This window comes from Neoarius graeffei, chromosome 7 (genome assembly GCF_027579695.1).
Source record: "Neoarius graeffei isolate fNeoGra1 chromosome 7, fNeoGra1.pri, whole genome shotgun sequence".
Lineage (NCBI taxonomy): Eukaryota > Metazoa > Chordata > Actinopteri > Siluriformes > Ariidae > Neoarius > Neoarius graeffei.
This window is the reverse complement of record NC_083575.1, coordinates 62,974,624-62,987,087: the sequence shown is the minus strand read 5'-3', so window position 1 is coordinate 62,987,087 and position 12,464 is coordinate 62,974,624. Positions and strand designations below refer to the sequence as shown.

At 42.1% G+C, this 12,464-nt stretch overlaps 1 protein-coding gene across 1 annotated transcript in view; it reads right to left on the bottom strand.

The window, feature by feature from the left end:
* Window positions 1–12,464, bottom strand: part of LOC132889575 (inositol polyphosphate-5-phosphatase A-like) — a 363,076-nt gene that overhangs the window by 74,224 nt on the left and 276,388 nt on the right. The window contains exon 9 of the mRNA XM_060926225.1: window positions 5,209–5,293. Coding sequence (XP_060782208.1) covers window positions 5,209–5,293 — 85 coding nt within the window. The remainder of the gene's footprint in view (window positions 1–5,208; window positions 5,294–12,464) is intronic.

Below are 12,464 nucleotides of genomic sequence, written 5' to 3'. Positions count from 1 at the left end.
AAATCAAGTTAAATTTATTTAAATAAATTTATTTAATTCATTTAAATTAAATTAAAATACGGCTCGGTACGGAGTGAGCTTTAAATGTGTACGGCAGGTTTTAAGCTATTAGAGTATTTGCCATTTGCCAACAACTTGGATGAATTACAGTTCCAAAATCTTCACGGTGAGCTACCTGCTGCTGATTGAGCAAAAATGGCCTTCAACATTCAACTAGCAGCCAATATTTTAGTCCATGAATATAGGACACTTAAAATTAAGGTCTGTGAGCTCTCAAAATGCATTCATTCACACATATTTACCTTGTCATACTGGTGACGTAAATTGTATTGCTTCATGATCATGATCCTATCAGACATGATTTTCATTAACAAGTGCCTGAGAAGTGAGGCAAGAATCAATCTAATCCCAACTTTACCTCTCTAGTTTTGCACTGGCGCTACAAGTCCTATGTTGCCAACAACACTGACTTAACCTAATATTAACGACTAAAGTACGTGGTTTTGGATGTAACTCATTTGAATGATGTAAATGCAAACACATTTAAGGTGATAAAGCACACTTATGTTTTGTGGGACGGAAATTGGCTCCAAAGCAGCAGTGACTGTAGAGGGTGTGTATCAAAAGCTTTTTAATGGAGCGCTCCCAAAGGCCAAGTGCCTGAACTGCAGCCGCAGGGAAAGAGAATAGACGAAGACTATGATCTTGTTTACCACACAGGATGAAGTCCTTCCTGCATCATTAGAGTTCAGCAATTCAGCTGTTCAACAATTCAGCAAGAAAACAATTCAGCTATTCAAGAAGCCCTCCTGCTCTCCTCCTCCCCTCTCCACTTTAACAGTGAGAACCTCCTCAAGCAGGACAATGACCTGAATACATCTCTCTCGCTCTCTCTAACCTGGTTCATTACAACATGCACATGTATTAATAAGATCTCCAACAAGTGCGACTTGAACAAGAAATAGCAACTGCTACTTGCTAGAATGACCAAACGCAAAAATGAGACCGAAAGAGGGAATCCTGCACTCAACAAAATAAGACACAGTGTCCTGCCTCTGGTTTTGCCATGGCTTTTTACAACTGGGAGATTTATGACTCATTAATGTGCTTAGTACTCTCCCAACCCAGCTGTGTTTGCTAACCTGACTGCAAGGTGTATTGTTATGTTACCGGGTTGTTCTCCTTCTCACACTCACTATGTGCTAATGAAGGCCCTTATAAAAGCAGGCACTCCACAGTGAAGTGGTGATTAGGACGTCCTAAAGCAGATAAATTGACCACACATATATGAGCTTTGGAGGTTTCAGGGTTCGATCAGCTGCCTCTGTGTGTGTGTGTGTGTGTGTGTGTGTGTAAGAAAGGTGAGAAAGAAGGCCAAGATAGTGTTAAAAGTGGTGCAGGAATGTTAACGGGATACTCCTGTATTTCTCAATCGAAACTGCACTCTCAGAAAATAAAGTATATTATTCTATGTTTAGAGGTACAACAGCTTGTCACTGGGGCAGAACCCTCAAAGGTACTCATTTGTACCCTTTATATACTGATTGTGAACATATATGTAACTTTTTTGGCACTAAAAAGGTACACAGTTCCCTTGAGCCCCAATAATGAGTCTTATGGCCCTTTTCCACTACCCTTTTTCAGCTCACTTCAGCCCAACGCGGCTCGCGTTTCGACTACCTCAGAACAGCACGACTCAGCTCGCTTCAGCCCTGCTCAGCTCCCAAAACTCGCACGGTTTTGGAGTGGGGCTGAAGTGAGCCCAACCGAGCCGAGTGGGGCTAGGGGCGTGAGGAGACACTCCCCTGTGCACTGATTGGTGAGGAGGAGTGTCCTCACATGCCCACACGCCCCGCGAGCATGCTGGGATCTGTAAACACCGTAAACCCGGAAGAAGAAGAATTACGAAAATTTCTGAAGCCTTATGCGCCTCGCCTCATCTATACGCTCTTGCCAGTATCTGTTGGCGTTGTCGGTGACAACAAGCCACAGCACCAAGACCAGCAACACTAACGACTCCATGTCCTCCATGTTTATTGTTTACTATCCGGGTCGTGAGACTACCGCTTAAAAGCTCACTGATGTCACTGTTTGCGCCGCCTAACGACATCACGTGACGTCCACCCACTTTCGCTAACTCCACCCAATGTGTCCACCCACTTCCAGCCAGCACGGTTCAGCGCGGTTGTAGTCGAAATGCAACTCCAACAGCCCCACTCAGCTCGACTCAGCCCAACTCAGCACGGCACGGCTCAGCCCAACTCAGCCGCATTGGTAGTGGAAAAGCGGCATTAGAGGGTACATTAGTGTAGACTGTACCTTGGGGAACAGAAATGGACTCCTACTGTACCCCTGTTTCTGACCGTGCGTATGTACTAGATCTGCAGCATATGAGCGGTTAATATGCTGTAACTACTCAAACAGGAAATCCGACATTGCATTGTACCGAGGAAACAAATACACGGAAATCAGATTTACTCAAAAATCAAAAATAACCTACAATGGAAGTCTTCGTGAAGTTGTACAAGCAGTTAATAAATGTTTATCTGAAACAGTTTTGTGGATTCTTTGTCAAACATAATTGGAAAATATGTTAATTTGATAGGTTAAATGAAGTTGAGACTATAAATAAACATAAGTTAATAGCTGTAACTAAGCTCATAATAAATTTGAAATAAAATGATGTAAACTATGCGTACTTGTGCTCTGTGTTGAACAGCAGCGGAGATAGTTACTGAATTCTTGTATAGTGAACTCAGCCTGATCAACACAGTTTTATTTTCATGTTTTACAAAAGAAGACATTCATGGCAGCATGGACAAAGGATGCCAAGATGCATCATCACAAAGAAGTTTTGTCTCTGTTCCAAATTCAGACAACAGGTTCGTAAAGTTGGTACAGGATATGAAACAGGCAAAAAGGAAACATGTATTATGAAAAATATAACAGGCTTTATTTTTATCCATCCTAAACCTGCAGACTGTTTTCTCACAGGCATTTAAATTGTCTGATTTGATAACCATGACGATAGTCGGGATTTATCGGCATTATCGGGACTACCGTCAATCATCCCAAGCCTATGACATCCACTTTGGGAAAGTGCAAGTGAACATATGTGGCAGCGAGGGTGTGGTCGAGCGTCGGCTGTGAACAGCGAGGAGTCAGGTCGAACCAGCAGGTAACACGTGATGAGTTGCACCTGTGTCTAATTACGGATTGTTTATTAATGTGTGTTTGTGTGTCTTCCAGAAAGCCACAAATGAGAGAGAGAGAGAGAGCGCGAGCGACCACTGCGTTCCCCAACGTATGTGTGCATTCACTGAAAAGTGAAAGAAGAAAGTGCACTTTGAATTGTCGTGCCGGTCTCCAGTTCCTCATGGTCCAAACATAAAACCTCATTACAACAGAACAGTTTTGGTGCAATATTTTCTCATTTCTGTTGCATCCTTATGTGAAAGCAATGGCACTTAAGCAGCAGCCACTTGTATTTGCAGTACTAAACATGTTCTTGTCATGTGAAAATAAATGCAGACTCAGTATTTGGTCAGATCTGAGATCAGAATTCCAGAAAAGTGTTGTGGCCTAAGAAGGTTGTATGGTATGATACAGTAGCGTATAGCAGCTCATGTTCTACATCAACACCTGACTACCGGTAACTTGAACCTACCTGTATTCCCGACCATGTTGTGTCACACACTTGGAGCTGAGCAACAAGGATTTAATCTCATCCTGACTGCTAATATTATACCTATTAACTAATAATACTTTTCCAGCATACTATATTACTACTTTAATAGCTAACTGAGGCACACAGATAAAGTAGTGATTAATGAATGTAGCTCATGAGATTTATTTTGGGCCACAGCTGTGGCCCAGCTGATAAGGTTGAGAAATACTGTTAGTGTGTGATAATAGTCGTAGTTTTGAGCGGGACGGTGGTGCAGTGATTAGCACTGTCGCTTCATAGCAAGAAGGTTCGCATCCAGTGGCCAGCAGAGGGCTTTCTATGTGGAGTTTGCATGTTTTCCCCGTGTCTGCATGGGTTTCCTCCGGTTTCCCCCACAGTCCAAAGACATGTAGTTAGGTTAAAGGGCATATCACGGGTAAATTCAGGAGCAAGATCAATGTAATTCTCCCATTTTATATTAAACTTTGGTCAAATATCCGTAACATTCTGCATTCTCTGCAATTTTTTACCTTGCACAATACCAGAAAAATTCAGTTGAAATCAAGCCATTTAAGGCGAATTGGTCCGCCTCTGAAAAAACTTGGCATTTGAATTTCCCGGCAAACATTGATTTTCGTGACGTCATCTGCGGGACGCCTGCTTCTGAATCCTACGTCAGCGCTGGTTTGTTTATGAGAAAACGACCTGGTGGTTTTCTGCAAATTTCTTCAACGTTATCACGTAATTATTAAAATGGTTAACAGATGTATCGTAGGAGGGTGTAGCAACACCAATCTTGATGGGATTAGTACTCATCGTTTTCCAAAAGACTGGACAATGAGGGAGAAATGGGAGTGCTTGGTCTACACAGGCTGTGCACTGAAACCGTGCAAAGCTCGCGCAGCCTGCTGGCGCTTCCGCAGGTGACGTCACGAATCTGGCTCCAGACTCCCTTGGGATTTTTCCAGACGTGTTTTATTTTATTTTTTTCTGCTGTAGACAGATGGCCTTGTGCAAAATTACCCTTCTGGATGAGTGTGTAAAGGGACATACTTTCATATATATATAAGAAATTGGTCCAGAATATGCGCTTTAACTGGTGACTCTAAAATGGTCCATAGGTGTGAATGGTTGTTTCCCAAGCCCAGAAATGGGACTGTCGCAACAGGAAGGGCATCCGGTGTAAAACTATGCTCCAGTGAATATGACATATGGATCAATAGGGTCCGCATCGCAGTGACCCCACACACAAGTGGGACACGCTGGAAGAAGTGAGTGTAATAGTTGTAGTTTTGGATTTATGCTATGTGGACATGAATTATGCCCGTTTATTAATAAAATTCAACAACTGTCCTTACATGTCTACTATTTATGATTTGAGTGTATAGGTTTTCTGCTCTTTTCACAGAATAGGGAAAGGTTTCAAAATTATTGTCTACGTCAAGCACAAGCTCCAGACAATGTGGACAGGCATTAGAATTTAAACAAAACACACACACTGGAATATTCCTTTAAGCTACACTTTTATTTCAAACTCTTACCTCTATAACCTGCTTTGAGTCCAGCCTGAAGTTAAAATCGCCAAAGAGGAAATATGGCAGCTTCTCGTGACGCTGGTCTGTGATTCTAGACAGAGAAAAAGAGAGACAGTGGTCATCAGCAGAGTAAAAATCTGATCCTTTCTGCTATCTAATAGCAAAGCAATGATCAACTCATTTCCTAGGGAGCCACCATCTGAGATAATTCAGTTACACCTGAACCCAACTGAGCTGCTCTGGCTAATCGAGTACGGCAGCAGGTGTGCTGGATCAGTGCTGGAACCTCATTCTGTAAGAAAGTAGATCTCCAGGAACAGGGCTGGGGATCACTGTGGCAGTGTTTGGGAATGAAACAGCACTCCCTAGTGGAGGATTCAAATTGCACTGATACAGTGAGAAATAATCAAATAGAAAGGACAAGTTCACAGACTCACTGCTGCTGATCTAAAAGTTTACAGTATATATGGTACATGTTTCTCAAGCTGTCTAAATGTGTTAAGTCCTAAAATAACACACTGTCTCTCTCTCTCACACACACACACACACACTCCCGTGAGTGGTGATATACACCTCAAAACAGCACGTTTCAAATGACAGTCTTCTTCCCATCAGTATTACATGCCATTTTATCCAACCCTCCCTACAGCGCTCTGAGAAACCTGGACGATTCATGGAGTCCTGAAGTCATGGAGCGCTTCCAGAGAGCACCCGGGTCTCTACAGTGTCCCCTGTTCTGTCGTCTCTTAATAAACACTCCTCAGATGAGGAATAATTAACTCTCCATACCTAATCATTTATTTTGTGTGTGTGTGTGTGTGTGTGTGTGAGTGAGTGAGAGTGAGAGAGAGAGAGAGAGAGAGAGAGAAAGAGAGTGAGTTTATGGGAAAAGAGGTAGGAAAGTGTCTTCATCTGGGATTAATTGGTGCGGATGCTATGGTGGCTAATCGCTGGGATAAATCTCCCCCCTGCTCCCACTGCCCAATATCACTGTATTTATGAGGTTGTAGAGGATGGGCCTCCCGCTGGCAACTCTGTTCCAGGACGGTACTCTTGGAGAACTCTAGATCTATGTGTGTTTGAGCAGGGTGGCAGTGTGTGCCATTTTATATCTGTCTGGGTGCAGTTCAGCCATTGAGGTTCAGATGGAATTCATTCAGAAATGGAAAACTTTAGTCATAAGCTTGACTTCAAAACTCTTATTAAATAATTTATTAAATTATTGGAATTTGGGAACAGAGCTGTAACAGAGCAGGCGTATATATATATATATATATATATATATATATATATATATATATATATATATACACACACACACACACACACACACACACACACAGTCAGAAGTTTAAATACACAGTGACATGAATGTCATCTTAGATATGAATGTCATGGCAATATTTGGGCTTTCAGTAATTTCATTGAACTGTTCTTTTTCTGTGGCAGAATGTACAGCATACATTTTTTTTTTTAAAAACCCACTAGAATTTGGGGCACAAGTTTTAATTTTTTTGGGGGTTTTCCAAAATGTCTCTTATCTTGCCAAGGCCGAGGTCTCTTAATTACCTGTTAGTGATCATGATTGACTCCAGCTGGTAGCTTCTCTGTGCCTTCATAAAAAGGATTTGTTTACAGCACTCATTGGATTGACCAACACACAGTAAAATGGGAAAGTTCAAGGAGCTCAGTGCAGATCTATGAAAGAGGATCGCAGATATACAGAACTCCGGAATGTCTCTTAGAGCCATTTCTAAACAACTGCAAATTCCAAGATCAGTTCAAACAATTGTATCCAAGTTATTGTGAGGTGTAGTCACTTTGCCAAGCCACTTTACTTCAAGAAAACCCAAACGGTCACCCTCAGCTGAAAGAAAATTGGTTTGGATGGTCAGGAACAACCTGGGAACCACCATGGCACAGCCCTGCCATGAACTGGAAGCTGATGGATCACTGTCTACAGTTCAGATCACCATGGACTAAGAGGCTGCTATCCAAGAAATAACCCCCTGCTTCAAAAGTGACACCTTCAAGCTTAACTACAGTTTGAAGCTGACCACACGGACAAAGAAAAAGCCTTCTGGAGGATAGCTGTATGGTCAGATGAGACAAAGATTGAGTTGTTTGGCCACAGTGACCACCATGTACAGAGGCACACTGTACCAGCTGCTGGTGGTGGTAGGATCATCATGCTCTGGGGCTGTTTTGCTGTCAGTGGAACTGGTTCATTGCACAAAGTGGATGGAATAATGAAGGAGGAGGACTACCTCAGAATTCTTCAGCATAAACCATCACAAACTTGAACATGACTTGGGAGTTACAACAGGACAATGAACCCAAACACGCATCAGAGCTGGTTGTGGAGGATAAAGCAGGCTAATATTAAACTTAAAACAAGTCCTGACTTCAACCCTATTGAAAATATATGGACCGTGCTTATAAGTCAAGTCCATGCCAAGAAAAAAAAAATTAATTGAACTCTACCAATTCTACCATGAAGAGTTGTGAAATATCCAACCAGAATTCTGCCAGAAGCTTGTTCATGGTAAACAAAAATGTTTGGTCAAGGTGAATCTTGCGAAGAAACATTTTATCCAAATATTAGGTGTGCTGTATGTATATGTATAATTTTGACCCTGTGTTGATTTCAGAAAACCCAAAACAAGACTTGTTCACCAAATTCTAGTGTTTTTTTTTTTTTTAATGAAAGATGTGGGCGGCACGGTGGTGTAGTGGTTAGCGCTGTCACCTCACAGCAAGAAGGTTCTGGGTTCGAGCCCAGCGGCCGGCGAGGGCCTTTCTGTGTGGAGTTTGCATGTTCTCCCCGTGTCCGCGTGGGTTTCCTCCGGGTGCTCCGGTTTCCCCCACAGTCCAAAGACATGCAGGTTAGGTGAACTGGTGACTCTAAATTGACCGTAGGTGTGAATGTGAGTGTGAATGGTTGTCTGTGTCTATGTGTCAGCCCTGTGATGACCTGGCGACTTGTCCAGGGTGTACCCCGCCTTTCGCCCGTAGTCAGCTGGGACGGGCTCCAGCTTGCCTGCGACCCTGTAGGACAGGATAAAGCGGCTAGAGATAATGAGATGAGATGAAAGATGTATGCTGGATATTCTGCCATAGAAAAAGAACAGTTCAAAGAAATTACTGAAAGCCCAAATATTGCTATGACATTCATATGCAAGATGACATTCATGTCACTGTATGTAAACTTCTGACCACAACTGTATGGACGTTTGGAACACTAAACAGGGACAAACAGTGGCACCGTGTTCCACCTCTGAGACAGTCTACACTGAATATCAATTTGTTGGCTTTCTCTAGTCATTAAAACCTGGCATTGCCACATATAAAATGTGCTGTTCATGCTGTCATTTCAAGCCGCAGTCCAAACAAGTCTCTAGCACAAGAAGGGTTTAAAGAGTACTTCTTTATGATTGGCTGCAAGGCATGAATCAATAGTGACGGCTCCTCCTCTTCTAATCTAATGAGTGACAGTCACTTAAGTCCATTAATCCACACTCTCTCTCGACAGCATATACAGATATAAAGAATAGAGCAGACAGACTTGGAGGCATACATTCCAATTGCCTACAGCAGCACTAAAATATATATTACAAACTTAGTAAGATTTAAGTCTTATGGTCACCATTCCTGCAGAGGAATAATTTACGTCTTTTTTCCTCCAATTTGGATTCAGGACCAGCGTTAATCAGCGTGGTATATGACCTGTTAATGCCTATAAGCCTATTTCTCTGTTTGTCCTCATTAGTCCTAACTCCTCACATAGATAACCATAATAAGCCTGTCAGGCTTGAAAATTTCATAAGCACTGCCGGCCAGCTCTTGCCTGGTTTACGCTCTATGAATGCCTGATTGTTACTGTAAATAATGTTTATTCAGAACGTCACGTATGGTGTTCCTCAAACATAGATACTGTAACAATATTTAAATCCAAGTTATTTATAATTGACTATTTATGTAGCATATGGTAATAGGATTAGACCTTACAGACCACTCTCATCTCATCTCATTATCTGTAGCCGCTTTATCCTGTTCTACAGGGTCGCAGGCAAGCTGGAGCCTATCCCAGCTGACTACGGGCGAAAGGCAGGGTACACCCTGGACAAATCGCCAAGTCATCACAGGGCTGACACATAGACACAGACAACCATTCACACTCACATTCACACCTACGGTCAATTTAGAGTCACCAGTTAACCTCACCTGCATGTCTTTGGACTGTGGGGGAAACCGGAGCACCCGGAGGAAACCCACGCGGACACGACGAGAACATGCAAACTCCACACAGAAAGGCCCTCGCCGGCCCCGGGGCTCGAACCCAGGACCTTCTTGCTGTGAGGCGACAGCGCTAACCACTACACCACCGTGCCGCCCCAGACCACTCTTATAACTTTAATTAGCTTTAAGAGTAAAACTTTAAAAGGTATATTACATACAATAGAAAAAGATATAAACGGTTCTTTGAGTGTACCCAAATGTCAGTAAAAGGTACAATTTATTGTCTTTTTCCCCTGAGTATACTATCTTACAGTTAGTGATATTCTCTTCAATTCTCAGATGTCTTATTAATACCAAGATGCAGCTTTAGTCAACATTTAACACACTTTAGAATTGCTCCTTCTCTCTCACTATAAGACGTTTACGCAAGTAACCATACTGACTGGCCTCCATGTTATTTGAACCCTTTGTCTCGTCACTCTCTCACATAAAACACAGAGAATTAAAAAAAAAAAAACCCCAGAATGACAGAAAAAACAACAGATGAGACAGAAGTAGTGAGTAAGCTGTAGAAAGGCCTATGAAGAAGTGGCAAAAGGGAAAAGAGTGAGCTCTCTCTCCCTTTCTCATGATGCATGTTGGGGGAGTGGGTCTGGCTTTATCCTGCTAACAGCCATGTCTAATGCGACAGGCCGGCGTGTTTTGTCCTCAGCTCTAGGTATCAGCAGCAGGTCAGAAGGTAACCCTCTGTTTGCATGGTGCTTTCCAAAAGCTCCCAGCGCTTGACTTTTACCCCTCTTCCCGAGCCCTGGGGGCCCCACCTGACCTGCACATTACACACACAGCACTGAGTGTGAATGGGCTCTAAGGTGGGGGGTCCTGGATGTGCCCCTTGACCCCACCCCACCCCCGTCTCTACCCCCACATTAACTGCATCATCAAAGTTCATTCAGGCAAACTGTACTAGTGTCACATACACTGAAAACAATCTCAGTCCTTTCTGCAGACTCTAAACATGCTTTTTGAGGAGTCCAGAAAGTGCTCGAAAAGCTTTTTTACTGGTGAGCAGAGTGACTGTGGAGTTGTAAAGTGATTTATTTAGGCTGTACTAGAGCTGTACAAAGGCTATGTTCAAGCGCTAATTTATAACTAAATGCTCACTGCCCCCAGGGTGTCTGCAGTTTAGGCACAAAGCTAAAAGAAACCTTTACACACACAGCTTTGCCTTTTTTCACTCACTCACACACACACACACACACACACACACACACACACACACACACACACACCTTCCTGATATGCAAATGAGCACACTAGAGTGGCACAAGGAATCATTTACTATCCAATATTATTTACCTGATAAGTCACATAATCAAAAGATAATCAAACAAATGAATAACATGATTCATCGATTAATTATTTGTCGAGTATAAAATACTAAGTATTTCTTGAAAGTTTTGGGAAAATGAATCTAGTGTCTGTCACCTGATATAAGAAAAGGAGCTCTGCACAAATGCATTGTATACTTCATATTTATATGTTTAATATATTAGCATTTTAATTCAAGATATAAAAACAAACAAACCATGCATCCTGAAACTGAAATGACAAAGTGGTTAGAATTTCCAGCTGACATTTATTAGAGTCTCAAATAATTCATTACATTTGCGCAACAAAATCAATACGTTGTACCCCATGCAGTGAGCATACAGTATACAGTGAATAGAAAGGTTTGTGATTTGGCTCAACTGTGTTATTAGCAGGTAAAGATGATCTGAAATTTTTAAGTGGATTTCAGGGAGCCTACAAAACAGACAAATCAAAGAAATATCAGCAACAAGGAAACATTACTGTGGGCCAATACAGGACAACGAATTGGAAGCACTAAAGTTTAATGATTTGTTTAGCGGTTTAATTGTCAAGCATTTATTCAATACAAACAGCTAATATCTGCTAATGCTCTGACTTTGGCATTAATATTAAATTCCATTTATGATAGCACAATCCATATGCACATCCACGTGGCATCATTCAATACCTTTTCTTTCCATGCCATTTTTACTCACTTTCTTTTATTATGGTTACTACTGTTAAAAATGGAAAGCGCTGTGTCATTTTCTGAGACAGTGCCCTCTCATGCTGTCTCGGAAATGACACTGATCTTTTCATTCTATCAAATGAAAGTGCTCCGTCATTGCTGATGCAGTACGACAGTACTGACAAATGAGAACAGAAGAGATCCAACCTCCTGGATGTACAGAAAGCACAATATCTATTTATAGTTTCCATTCCTTTCTATTCTCTTTGTCCGCATTCCTCTCTCGCGCGCTCTCTGATGAATGCACAGAAATGAGAGTCGAGCTGTGTAATTCTGCTTGGCATACATGCCGGGCACCACGGCCATGCCTTGGAGACACAAGTCACTCGCGTAGCCTCAATGCTGCCCCCTCCCTCATTTAGTCAGTGGGATGGAATCAAGGCAGAATGTTAACACACTGTAGAACGTGACTGCTGCCAATCATGTCACTGCCCCAACTAGAGGCACCCCAAATGACCTGTGACCTACAGAGGTGACCATCCTCTAATTTTTCCGAGCCTGCTATAGGTTCACTCAACAGCACTGACATCTGTCTGTCTGGGGAGGTCAGAAAAAATTCCTTAAAGGCAATTGAAAATGTTATAGTCTCTAATAAGTCAACCTAACACACATCACTCGGATGGTTGCTCTTTTTCTCTATACAATTAGCACTAGCTTTTCCTCGGACTTTCCAATCTTTACCTAGCACTAGCCATGTACCGATATATTGCGAGATAAATCGCGATACAAATTTATGATGATTGAAACTGATAAAAAAATAAATAATTTAACTGCGATTATCATCAGGCTGCATGATCTCAAAAAATATAAGGAACAAGTGTTACATCAACATAGATGGAAGTAACACAGCTCTAATACCATTAAAACACACGAAACTACAGATCTAAAATGGGAAAGAGCTGTTGTGCAATTGACTCCACAAATA